Source organism: Pteropus vampyrus, unplaced genomic scaffold, assembly GCF_000151845.1.
Source record: "Pteropus vampyrus isolate Shadow unplaced genomic scaffold, Pvam_2.0 Scaffold509, whole genome shotgun sequence".
In the NCBI taxonomy this organism is placed as follows: Eukaryota; Metazoa; Chordata; class Mammalia; order Chiroptera; family Pteropodidae; genus Pteropus; species Pteropus vampyrus.
Window position 1 is genome coordinate 412675 of NW_011889290.1, and position 14548 is coordinate 427222.

The following is a 14548-nucleotide window of genomic DNA, read 5'->3' on the forward strand; positions in this document are numbered from 1 at the left end:
GCTCCCTTAGGTGAAGAGCATTCTCTGGAACAAATGTGACTAATTTAAGGCCTTAGTTTAAGATCCCTTGACTAAAATCAAAGGCAAAAACCACTTTCCAGGAAAATTTTTCATCCATATTTTGTTTACTGATTCATATGCAATCAGAATAACTTAAGTTGAAGTCAATACAATAAACATGGAAATAAATAGGTTCCTGGGTCTTTGAGGTATAGAAACCACAGATGAATATATACTCCTTGAACTCAATTGCCAAGCACAGATTATATCTTCAAATAACTTCATTTAACTTCATCAAATTTTTAAAAACTTTCTCAATTTCTTTATTTAAAATGTGCCTGTCTTTATTTCAGGCAGAGTGTAGCTCATTCAACACCTTTTCTGTTCCCCAAGAAATGTAATTAAAATGCCAAGGAATTATTACAGTACCTTCAAACAAATGAAACATTGTTAATGGCCCTGAATTAATCTGTGAATGGGAAATAAAGTACAAAACAAGGTAAAAAGGGTTATGGGATATATACTGCTTATCCACATTTTGTGATTAAATGGCAAGTGAAAAATCAGAAGGAAAGCAGTGAAGAGGTGTACAGGTAAAGGCTGGGGATGGGAGGCAATATTCCCTTTTGCCCCAAGCCTGGTATTACCCTTATGTGGACCTTGTAAAGCACGTAAAATAAACATAATGACTCATCAGGCACTCTAAACACGATGCACTCTTCCAAATTCTCAACTGGATTCTCAGTTATAAAATCAACCCCTAATCGCCTTTTTCTTCAAAAATCTTCCCTCCAAATATTAGCCTTCTCTACGAGTCTACCTGCTGCATCTTCTGTGCGCTATTAATTAACTCTCTTTGGTTGATTTTTCTCATTATAATCCGTATGGTTCTTCCCCTAAAATGGAAAAACTATTTGAGTGACTTAAATTCTTAACCTTTAGTAAGCGCTTTTTTCCCTCCTCAAATCTAACCAACCAGAAGAAATAAAAGTGGAAAGAAAAATTGAACAACACAATCAAATAATCAAATTCTTAAGCTTGGATGATAATCAGAAGATTATTAACAATTCAGATGAATATATATGTTTGAAAATAACAACTCAATCTATTAAAGATAGTACTTGCAGATTAAGGACTATGGCTTTATGTATTATTTCAATTATTTCTTACCAAATCTCTGAGGTGTAGGCAATATCATCTCAATTTTGTCCCAGAGAAAACTGGACACGCTCAGTGACATGCCCAAGGTTATTCAGTTAGGAAGAAGCAGACTAGGAAGCAAACCAGTGTCTTCTGATTCTAAACCTAGACTTCTTTCTACCATAATTGCTACTGCTAGATAACAGAACAAGACCCTAAGATCTCAATAATTTGGGCCAAATTTAACAAGATATCATAGAAGGGGGAAAAATTAGGAAATGAATTTGTTACCAAATGAATAATTTTTGGAGTAAAATGGGAGAGTAAGATCCTGTGAGTAGCAGAAGCAAGTATGAAACTTGGGGTTCTAGTTGGCAGTAAGCTCAATGTAAGTCAACAGAGAGATGTAACCTACTGTGTAGTTCTGGTTGCTTCCCAGTAGTTAGGATCACATTTTTTCTATGCCTCCTTTGAAGAAGGACTGAATTAAACTCTGAGGAGAACTACCATATATAGTGACCACAAGCACATCAGCTGGGGAATGTCTAAATGATTTAGAGTGTTAGGAGAAGGGAAAATTCCAAGTACACACAGCAGCTGTTTTCAAATACTGAAAAGATTATCATGTAAAATTAGGCTTGTTCTAAAATACAGAAAAAAACCATAGTTGGCCAGATGGCTGGCAAGGCCTTTTTCAATTTAGAAGGATCTTTCCTCCAGTCCATGTCCTACTCTAGCCCTCTTTCTATGTTCACAGTGGAAAGAATGGTTTAAACTTTCCACATCAACTTCCTCGGCTCCTATTCACTCATGACCCAGTGTAAGCAGAAGGCCCCTCAGCAGTCCAGTGATGTGATTCTCTCACAATCATATATGACCTTACAACTATCAAGATCATGAGGCTCTAGTTTTCAGCTGACCCAATCTAATCCTCCATCAGTCTGTGATATTGTTAAATATTACTTTGTTTAAATGTTTTTTTTCCATCTGTCTCAGGAACATTGCTCTATCTGGATTTCCTTCTCTCTCTGGTTATTCCTTTAGAGGAACCTTCAAGGCTCTCTGCTTCTGGCCATCTCTCAAATACTGGTACTCCCAATATTATTTTTATATATTTGGCTCTCCTCTCATTCTATCAGTATTTTCTCCAGTATTCTCATCCACCCCCAGGCTTTATATTGCTGACTCACAAACCTAGATTTATGTCCTGGAGTCCAGATAAGTATATCCAATCCCACGCTAGATATCTCTACTTAAATGTTACTTGTTCAAAGATTAAACTAAATTTTATATCTTTTTTTAGAACCCTTTTTCTTCCTGAATTCTCTCTGTGAATGGTACCATTATCTACCTAGCCATCGAAGTAATTAAACCTAGCATAGATTTTATTAAAAAGTTACTTTGTTTAAACTTTGCTTAAATTACATTTTCCCCAATGTAACAAATCTTCTATTTAGGAATTGAAATAATTGTGGAAATGAAATAAGGCAGGAAATTTAGGAATTTTTTTTTCCTTGAGAAATACGCGCGCGCGCGCGCGCACACACACACACACACACACACACACACACCACCCACCCCCCCTTCGAACTAATGACAAACCAGAGAGGATTTTTTTAAGAAAGCTGGAGTTTGGATTTCAACAGCGGAATTTATACATGTGATAAAGTATGAATCATATATATATATATATTTTAAAGTTTGGTTTTGTTTTTACCATGGAACTTTGTGTTTAAATAAAATGCTATAAGATATAGAGAAAAGCAGAGCTTCTCTGTTTAAAGAGGAAACGTGAGGGGAACGGGCACCTGTCCTTTGCCTCCTCTCCAACTTTCAAGCACCAGGGGACCACTAGGACACCTAGTTCACACCCAAGAACTTGCATGATGCAGAGAGCAGATGAAACTACTTAAGGTGCAGTTCCAGCTAAACAGATTTTAAATGTAGAATACATACAAAATTATATTTTTATTAAAATTTTCACAAAATAAAACATGACTTCAAAGTTTCGAGTAATGCTATAGCACTAATATAGTTGGTAATTTAGACAGATTTATTAAAATCATTAGTTTTAAAATGACATGCTTTATTCTTAATTTAATTATTTATCATTTACTTACAGAAGTCAAATTGAAGTCTTCATGGATACTTCCAAACAAATCAGGAGAAGAAACATCAACAGAAAGACTGAAAATAGAAGAGAACAGTTACAATTAAAGCACTAAAATAAAAAAAAAATGCTAATATATCGTTATATGTAAACTATACACCAATAAAAAGATGCAATGAACCTTATGTATATTTGACTTTAAAATCTTTTGGTCTGTTCTCTGGGTGGTAGGGGAGTCAAGATGGCGAAGTAGGTAGATCCTGAGCTCAGTACCTCCCATGGACACACCAAAACTTTCAATTACATATAGAGCAATTCTCATTGAAAATGACCTGAAGACCAGCTGAACAGACTTTTCTACAACTCAGGATTTAAAGAAAAAACCACACCTAGTGGGTAGATGGTCAGGACCCACACCCTCAGTATGGTGAATTATAGGTAGGAAGGACATCACAACTACAGCACATGCCTCAACCAGCCCTGGAACCTTGCCCAATCAGCTCCACCACTGACACACCTGGTGGGCAAACTCAGCCATCAGCAAAAGCACCTCTCAAGCAGCTCCAGTATCAACACATCCAGTAGGCAGCTCCTCCACAGTGGCTCCTACTCTAGAAGATCAGCCCCCTCACACCAGATTATCTCAGCAGTAGCAGCCAGTCCTCATAGCCAGTTGGCCTTGGGAGACCCAACACATAGGAGCACCAGCAGCAATTATAGCATAGCTGTAATAAGAAGGTGCATGCAACCCACACCAGTGACATTCCTGGAGCACCTAGCTCTGGTGACCAGAGGGGACTGTGCCACTGGGCCCCACAAGGCACCTTTTACATAAAGCCACTCTTTCAAAACTGATAGATGTAGCAAATAAAGAGAAACAAACACAGAGCGATAAGCAAAATGAGGAGAAAGAAGAATATGTTACAAACAAAAAAAAATGAACAAAACCACAGAAAAAGAACTGAATGAAAGAGAAATAAGAAACCTATCAAATAAAAAGCTCAAATTAATGGCTATATAAATGCTCAAGAAACCTGGAAGAATAGATGAACTCAGTGAGAACTTCAACAAAGAGAAAATATATATTAAAAAAATCAGAACTAAGAATACAATAACTAAAATGAAAACTAGAGGGAATCAATAGCAGATTTGATGTTCGTCACCACTAAACTAGCAGTATAAGAAATGTTAAAAGGAACTTCAAAATAGAAAAGAAAAGGCCAACTAAAAATAGGAAAATATAGGAAAAGAAATATCTCATTGACAAAGGCAAACATTTAGTAAAAGTAGTAGATTAAGCATTTATAAAGCTAGTATGAAGGTTCAAGACAAAAGTAGTATAATCCTCTATATCTATAGCAAGTAGTTAAGGGATACACACACACATACACACGCAAAGATGTAAAACGATATCAAATACATAAAACATCAGGAGGAGGTAAGTAAAAATGTAGGACTTTTGGAATATATTCAAACTTAAGCAACCATCAGCTTAATACAGACTGTTATTTACACGGTTCATGGTATATGAATTTCATTGTAACCACAAACCAAAAACCTATAATTGATACGCACACACAAAGAGAGAAAGAAATCCAAATATAAACTAAAGAAAGTCATCAATACATAAGGAAAAAGAGCCAGAGAGGAAGAAAGGATGAGAGAAGAACATTAAAAATAACCTGAAAACAATTACTAAAATGACAATAAGCACACACCTATCAATAGTTATCTTAAATGCAAACGACTAAATGCTCCAATCAAAAGACATAGGGTGGCTGAATGGATAAAAAAACAAGTGACACGTATATATGCTGCCTACAACAGATTAACTTCAGATTAAAAAAACACAAAAACACAGACTGAAAATGAAGAGATGGAAAAAGATATTTCATGGAAATAAAAACAAAAAGAAAGTTGAGATAGCAATACTTATATCAGTGGGCATTACATAATGATAAAGAGGTCAATCCAACAAGAAGATATAACACTTGTAAACAAGTATGCATCCAATGCAAGAACACCTAAAGACATACAGTAAATATAGATATTAACATACATAAAATAAGAGACTGACAGTCTAAAATAATAATAGGAAACTTTAACACCCCATTTACATTAGTAGATATATCATTAAGGCATAAATCAACAAGGAAGTGTGGGCCTTAAAATATACAATAGAACATGGTGACTGAAAGAGACCTAACTATGGACGGTGAACACACAATGCAATATATATATACCTCACTGTTAAATTGTATAACTGAAACTTACTGGATTTTGTTAAGCAATGTCACCATAAAAAAAAAAAAAGATACATTAGATAAGATGAACTTAATAGATATTAGCAAAACATGCCATACAAAACAGCAGAATACACATTCTTTTCAAGCATACATGAACATTCTCCAAGAGAAATCACGTTAGGCCATGAAACAAATCTTAATAAATATTAAAAGGTTAAAATCATATCAAGCATCTTTTCAGACCACAACAGTCTAAACCTAGATATCAATTACTAGAAAAAAAATGAAAACAACACAAACATGGAGGCTAAACTGCCTGCTACTAAACAACCAATGTTAAAAAAGAAATCAAAGAGACAAAAGTATACCTTGAGATAAATAAAAATGTTAACACTATATTCCAAAATCTTTGGGACACAGTAAAAGCAGTTCTAAGAAGAAAATGTATAGCACTACAGATCTACTTCAAGAAACAAGAAAAATCGCCAAGAAAAAATCAAATCTTACACCTAAAGACACTAGAAAAAGAAGAACAAACAAAGCCAAAAGGAAGTGGAAGGAAGGAAATAATAAAGATCAGAGTGGAAATAAATGAAAAAGAGACTAAAAAAAATAGGAAAGGTCAATGAAACTAAACACTAGTTCTTTGAAAAGATAAATAATATTGATAAACCTCTAGCTTGACTCATCAAGGAAAAAAAGGGCCCAAATAAATAAAATCAGAAATGAAAAAGAAGTTACAACTGGCACCACAGAAAAACAAAGAATGTAAGAGAATACTATACATGCCAATGAATGGGACAACCTAGAAGAAAATGGATAAATTCTTAGAAACGTACAATCTTTCAAGACCAAATCAAGAAGAAACAGAAAATCTGAACAGATCAATTACTAGTAACAAAATTGAATCGATTATTATTATTGAATTGTATACTTGAAACCTTATGTATTTCATTAACCAATAAATTCAATAAAAATAATCAAATCAATAATTTAAATTTAAAAACTATCCACAGACAGCTTCACAGGGGAATTCTACCAAATATTTAAAGAAGAATTAATATCTATCACTCTCAAACTCATTTTATGAGGCCAGCATTACCTTCATACCAAAAGAAGACAAAAATACTATTAAAAAAATAGAGACCAGTATCTCTGATGAGCACAGGTGCAAATATTCTCAATAAAATATTAGCAAATCAAATTCAACAATACATTATAAAGATCATACACCATGATTCCAGGGATGCAAGGATGGCTCAATAACTCCAAATTAATCAATGTAATACATCACATTAACAAAATGAAGGATAAAAATCATATGATTATCTCAATAGATAATGAAAAAGCATTTGACAAAATTCAACATTCACGTATGTTAAAAACTCCTCCCAAAATGAATATTAATGATGAAATTCTCAACAAAGTAGGTATAGAGGAAATATACCTCAACATGGTCAAGGCCATAATATGACAAACCAACTGCTTATTAACACTCAACAGTGAAAAACCTAAAAGCTTTTCCCCTTAGGTGAGGAACAAGACAAGATGTTCACTTATACCACTTATTCAACATAGTATTGGAAGTCCTAGCCAAAGCAATCAGAAAAGGAAAAAAAGAAAAATAGGTATCCAGATTAGAAAGAAGTAAAACTGTATTTGCAAATGACATGCAGAAAACCTTAAGCCTCCACCAAAAAAATTTAGAACAAATAAATTCTATAAAGCTATAGGATACAAAATTAATATACAGAAATCTGCAGCATTTCTATATACAAATAATAAACTATCAGAAAATTAAAAACACAATTCCATTAACAATTGCACCAAAAAGGATAGAATACCTAAGGATAAATTTAACCAACAAGGCAAAAGACCTGTACTGTGTAAACTATAAGATACTGATGATAGAAACTGAAGACAACTCAAATAAATGCAAGGATATACTGTGCTCATAAATTATTAGAATTAATATCATTAAAATGTTCATGCTACCCAAAACCATGCTACCCAATCCACAGATTCAATGCAATCTCTATTAAAATACCAATGGCATTTTTACCAGAAGTAGAACAAATGATTCTAAAACTTATATGAAACCATGAAAATCCCCTAAGAGCCCAAGCAATCTTGAGAAAGAACAAAGTTGGAGGTAACATGCTTCCAGATTTCAAACTATCCTGCAAAACTACAATAATCCAAACAATATGGTACTGGAAGAAAATAAGACAGAATAATGGAAAAGAAAAAAAACCCCATAAATTAACCAATGCTTATAAGATCAATTAATCTATGACAAAAAAAGGCAAAAATAAACAATGGGGAAAGACAGTGTCTTCAATAAATGGTGATAGAAAAACCAGACAGATACATGCAAAAAGTTAAGCTAAATCACATTCTGATACTATAGACACAAATAAACTCAAAATGGATTCAAGACTTACATATTAGATCTGAACCACAAAACTCCTAGAATAAAAAAACAGAAGACTTCTGACACTGCTCTTAGCAGTATTTTTTCTTTTTTTTAAATATATTTCCTGGGGCACAGGCAACAAAAGCAAAATTAAACGAATAAGACTAGCACAAACTAAAAAACTTTTATACAACAAAGAAAACCATTAAATAAAGGCAACCTATTAAATAGGAGAAGATATTTGCAGATCATATAACTGACAAGGATTAATGTTCAAAATATGTAAAGAGCTCATATAACTCAACACCAAAACTCCAAATAATCTAATTAAAAGATAGGCAGAGTCTGAACAGATATTTTTCTAAAAAAGATATACAGACGGCCAAGAGACCCAAGAAAAGCTGCTCAACACTACTAATCATCAGAAAAATGCATATCAAAACTACAATGAGATATCACCTCACATCTGTCAGAATGGCTATCAATAAAAAATCAACAAACAACAAGTGCTGATGAGGATGTGGAGAAAAGGGAATTCTTGTGTACTGTGAGTGGGACTGCAAACTGGTACTGCCACTACGAAAAACAGTATGGAGGTTCTAAATAAATATTAAAAACAGAACTACCATACTACCCAAAATTCCAGTCCTGGGTAGTTATCAAAAAAAAAAAAAAAATCAAAACACTAATTCAAGAAGATATATGTACCCCTATTTCATTGCAGCATTACTTAAGATAGCCAAGTTATGGAAGCAACCTAGGTGTCTACAGATGAATGAATAAAGATGATATGGTATATTTTTTTATGTATTTGTATAAACACACATGCATACACACAACAAAATATTACTCAGCAATAAAAAAAAAAAAAAGAAAGCTTGCCATTTGTGACAACATGGATAGACCTAGAAGGTACTATCCTAAGTGAAATAAGTTAGACAGAGAAAGACAAATACTGCATGATTTCACTTACATGTGGAATGGAAAAAACAAATCAAAAGAACAAACAAAGAAACAAAACAGAAAAGGACTCATAGATACAGAGAATAAATTGATGGCTGGTGGCAGGGGTGGCAGGGGAGGTGAGAAAGGTGAAGAGGATTGAGAGAAACAAACTTCTAGTTATAAAATAAATAATGCGGATGTAATGTACCGCATAGAGAATACAACTTTGCATGAAACAGATGATTACTAGATTTATTGTAGTGATCACTTCATAAAGCATATAAATGTTGAATCACTATGTTCTACAACTGAAACTAATATAATATTGTATGTCAACTATAATAAGAAATAACTCTTTTAGTCAAAAATCATGTTTCTAATATTTAACAATTAATAGCTCAAAGCAGACACTATAAACTATCTATTAACATGGACCATAAGAATTATGCTTTTTGGCCTTCCCAATCCTGACTTATTAAATTTTAAAAAAATCATCAAGAGGGGAAATATCGAATAATTTAATTTCCAGGGTATAGACTCACATAATTGAAATGTTTTGATTATCAAAGTCTCCACATGGCTTTTTCAAGCTAACTTTCATAGTTAACCATTTACAAGTGAGTTGAGTTAGGAAATGAGTTAACAAAAGTGACCAGAAATATAAAATTGTGGAGGAGGAAATACCATAAATCCACTGATTAAAGATATGACAGGAATTCTTCTCTTTAAAGAATTATTTTCTTTTTAGAATTCTTATGGAAGACTTATAGATGAAAATAGCAAATAATATTTTAAAATAGAAGAGCAATAAAAAGATGCCAATCTGAAAAATATTAAAAAATAAGCTAATGATAATTAAAACATGAACTGATAGAAATATATATGAAAGAATGGAACAGAATATAAAGTTCAGAAATATGTTACACTATGTATTAGAATTCAGTAATGTATGAAACAGAAATTGTAATAAAACAAGAAGAAGGACTTATTTAACCAATAATATCAGGAAACTTTTAATACAATTTCCTGGTGAATTAATGTGTTAAACGTATAAAATCAAATGAAATAAAAACTAGAAGAATTAGATATTTCTTAAATTTCAGAGAGGTGATAGTCTTATATACTGAAAGGCAAAACCAATTAGTGAAATAGATAAACATGAAAAAATTCTCAAATTTTCAATTATCGACTTAAGAGGCATTTCAGTATTATCTCTATCAGATGAATCTTAGGTGCACAGAGTTACGTGTCAAATATCATTCAGAAAAACTATATTGAAAAAAATTCTATACAAGGACATTATAAAAGAATTATGGATTTATAAATATCAAGAACCAAAATTTGTCCTCTGCAGCTCAAATAACTAAGCCTGACCCCGACTTAATCCTACTAACATAATTAATTTTTTACAAGACTATTAGTGCAATTCTCTAACACCTGAATTTTAAAAGTTAATGACTAGGAGTTACATATTTTAATTTTCTACTTTATTATTTATAAAACTTACTCATTTGGATAATTAGTAAGCTAATCATCTGTTCAGTTTGTTTGACATGTCTCTAATAATGTTAAGATGAGTTTGGATGATAAAGAAATGATGGAAAAACATAGGTCGAATATAGAAAAATATGTTTAACTATCTTTCTTATTGGAAGTTGTAGTATATAAGACCAAATATATAACATTAGCCTGTATTTTTAATCCTCCTAAATGAAAGAATGGAACAGAATATTAATCTCATTGATAATGAGATTAATTTCAGTTTTACTTACTGCGTAGTATCTACATCTGCATCAGGCTTGCTGCTTAACTGTTCCAGACAATATATAAAAATCTAAGTAAAAAAATAAGAAGGTTCAGTAACAGGAACTCTTATAGTCTAATCTATTTGGACATTAAAAATAATTTTATGTAAATAAAAAAGAGAAATACAAATCCTATAAGAGGCATGATGTATGTATATATCTCCCATAGGTGATAGACTATAGATCCCACCAATGCATATTGCATAAGTGACAGAAAAGTAAAAGCACCGATATTTTGATCCAAATACTAAGTTCCTGCATGTATTTTATGAAAAACACCTTTTCTTTTCTCTCATTCATTCACACACTCAACTTTATGTGCCCACAAAGCACTAGTCCCAAAGAACTTAACACTCTAGACACAATGTAAACAATTATCATGTCATTTAATGTATGCTCTAACAGAAATATATATAAAGCAGCACAAGAACACAAAACAGGGGAGTGTAATATAAATGAAAAACTGGGGTACTGCTAAAACAAACTGGAATTAATTTTCCCTTGAATCTTATTTTGTTACTTACTATTATATAGTTTTAAAAATGTATATATTTTTTAAATATATATATTTAATATATTATACACATATTATAAATAAGAGGGGATTGACAAATAATTTGCATTATTTCAGGCTCAAGACATCAGTGCTTTTTTTACTTGTTACCTGCATGATACTGATGCTCAGTTGGCAAACTTCTTCCTGTGTTTTAGGTTGTTGAAAGACCTGTAAGAAAGAATTTTGGTGAAAAATTCTGGACAGCTAAGAAAACAAAACTTTTGTATATGAAGTTCAATATAAAAAGTTAACATGGAAAACTGCTTCCAGTGTGAGCAACCTTACTCTGAAAAGGGCAATGAATGAGGAGCTGGACTATAGGCAATGTTTCTAACTACAGTAATTTTGCCCCAAGAAGACACTGATATAGAGCTGCTTGACAACACCAAAACCAGCTTTCTTTGTATACAAAAATGCAGGTAGTCTACCTACAACATTTATATTCACATTTTAGCTTTCATCAGCCTCTCTTGGAACCAAGAAATCAGTTGCCTATGTAAATGAAATAAAACAAGCAGGCAGTCAGGGAAAAAAAAGCTCTTGTGCTGAAATGACTCAAAAATTTACAATTGTGATTCTCCTAAGGCTTCATTGGAAAAGTCTGAAATAGAGGCTGAATGTAACAGAAAACTTACACTGGCTTCTCCTGGCTTGCAGTCTAGAACTCCTTTAAGTGATTGCAGAGAATGTATAATGCACTGTTCAAACTGACATGGCTAAAGGAAAAAAAAAATGCATATCTTTAAATTCAAAAATAAGCATTGGGTAAGACATTTAACAGAAGTGAATATAGCCAAACACTCAATTTTCCAAATCTGTAGAATGAAATAGATACAATTAAACTGACAATCTCTTAGTCACTGAGATTGAGATCTGGCATGTTTTGCACTTGATATTTAAAAATGGGTGAATCCTGAGATTCCAAAGTACATCTAATTCAACAAAAACAAAAGTCAGGTATAACTAAAATTTTTCTTCAAAATTCTACTCTTCTGAGAGGCAAATGACATGATAAAAAGCAGATATAGTGAGTTTATATTTTAAACACTGTAGGATAAATTCTGAATGAGCTCGATCTCCTAGATACTCCACAACTGTATTTAAAGAGCCAAAATGTTTGTTAGATACCTGATCTTATCCATCCAATGTACCTTCCTCAAAAGGTATGAAAATCTAAGATGTTAAAATAATAATAATAATAATAATAGCGAGCATTAAATCCAAAATTCAACTGTGGTAAGTTAAATGTTGATATTCATGTGTGGTTACTGAGATTTCTTGTATTTAAATTTGAACTAATTTTACTTTTGTAGAGACTTTTCTTATTTTTGTATTCTCTTTTATAGAGAATATCTGAGGGCCAATGAATAGTTTCAGTTAAGATGGGAGTAAATGACAGTCTAAATATCTACTATCTCTGCATATTGTCAGTGAATCACCAATTTAGCTGACTGTTAGAAGTTATCACAAATCATTCCAGTTCTTCTGAAAGAAGAAAATTCTCAGAATTATTGAAATTTTAAAAAGGCAGAAGATATTTTCAACATGAGAACAGGATGCTTTTAAAGGAGGTATTTCAGAGCACTAAAGTGAAATTCAAATTATAGATAATACCTCCCTGAAAGAATAAGCATAATGAGGCAAAGCTTAACATTCATTTATTTAACTTAATAAGGAATGTTTTCCTACGCCAGTTACAGGGAAAGATAAAACAATCTCATTTTAAACAAATGGGATTGGTACTATGGAAATGTTAACTAAATATAAATTAGAGGAATATAATTTAAGTCACCGTTCAAAGTTTAAGAGTTTTACAGATTTTAGGTTAAAATACTTAAAGCTGAAACCTAGACTTTTATTCCAAACATTGATTCACTTTATCTCTTAAGTGAGGTCCATGCTGAATAGCTAAAAAATGCTCAGCTTTATCAAGTATATCATGTATGATGTTTCTTCAACATCTGACTAGAAGACGAATTGGCTGACACTAGAAGTGTGATTTCCTGTGGATCATTTATCCACAAGGTGTGGTGGGTTTAGTTTTCTGGCTTGTGTGTGTGAGGTCAAACATGAAATTAGTTATTCTATGGTTACAGTTTCTTACTACTATAGTTAAACTTCAAATTGACTACAAACAAGTTTTTACAGTAACCATTTCGAAGCATTTTCAAAGAGGCTTATCTACTCTAATCAAATAATCATAGATGTGGCAGCTATTACATATACACACACTGGGACCTAGCTGTGACAGCTCTCAGGTAAACACACACTGGGACCCAGATGTGGCAGGTATCACATAAGCATGCAATGAGACCTCAGATGTGGCAGCTATCATGTAAGCACATTCTGGGCTGACTGTGTATGCAAGAAACACTAACCTAAAGAAGGACCTAAAGCCAATACCAATTTTATTGCTAAGTGTTGTTGAATTTATGTCAATTTTTAAAAATGTTTAACACAAATCTTTGAAAACAGAGGCTCTATTTTCTCAAATTGAACATATAAATTTTCTCATTTGCACAAGACCAATGTGAAACACGTATCAAAAACCAAGCTCCAAGGTGACTCACTGTCTAATCTGCCCTGGCTTACTTCATATGGGGCAAGTTATTCAGTATATTCTGGTCCAATGTTTTCCAGGCTTGCTGTGATAAGTGAGATACGGTTATATGAAAGAACTTTAAAAACAGTTAAGGTATAACATTCCAGGTATTAGTTTAATAAATAAAACTCCTTTATATGTTTACAAAGCTTTGTAGTTTGGCACTTAATCCACAGCATCCCATTTAATCTTAACCAACAACACTGTGAAAAGGTGTTCTGCTGCTGTAACTAGGGGAAGAGAAGTTAAGTTTGCATGGCTTTAAGATTTGTATGGCTATGATGCAGCAGAACTAAATACTGAACCAGATTATGATTCTAAATCCAGTGCAGTAAATTATCCCCTATACCACTGTTGTCCAACAGAAATATAATGTGAGCCACAAACATAAGCTGTATATAAAATTTTAGATTTTTCAGTAACCACATTAAAAAAACTAAAAGGAAAAAAATAATTTTAATATAATTTACGTAATGAAATGTGTCAAAATATTATTTCAACATGTAATCAATATAAAAAGCTGAGGTATTTTACATTCTTTCTTTTTGTACTGAGTCTTTGGAATCTCATGTATTTTATACAAGCCACATCTCACACTGCTACTGGATTGGATGGTGCAGGTCAGCCCCACCTCCAAATATTGAGTATGACAAAATTAGTTATAGGATAGTCTGTATTCAAATACAAATCATTATGAAAAATAGAATAAACCAAATAAATAAAAATAT

The 14548-nt window shown here is 32.5% G+C and overlaps 1 protein-coding gene across 3 annotated transcripts in view; it reads right to left on the reverse strand.

Annotated features, from left to right (window-relative positions):
* EXOC2 (exocyst complex component 2) overlaps positions 1-14548 on the reverse strand; it is a 210204-nt gene that overhangs the window by 65386 nt on the left and 130270 nt on the right. For all 3 annotated transcript variants that reach the window (XM_011383239.2, XM_023524910.1, XM_011383240.2), the window contains exons 18-21: positions 11854-11934; positions 11327-11386; positions 10630-10691; positions 3261-3327 (exon numbers count right to left, since the gene is read on the reverse strand). In XM_011383239.2, the coding sequence (XP_011381541.1) occupies positions 3261-3327; positions 10630-10691; positions 11327-11386; positions 11854-11934 (270 nt within the window). The remainder of the gene's footprint in view (positions 1-3260; positions 3328-10629; positions 10692-11326; positions 11387-11853; positions 11935-14548) is intronic.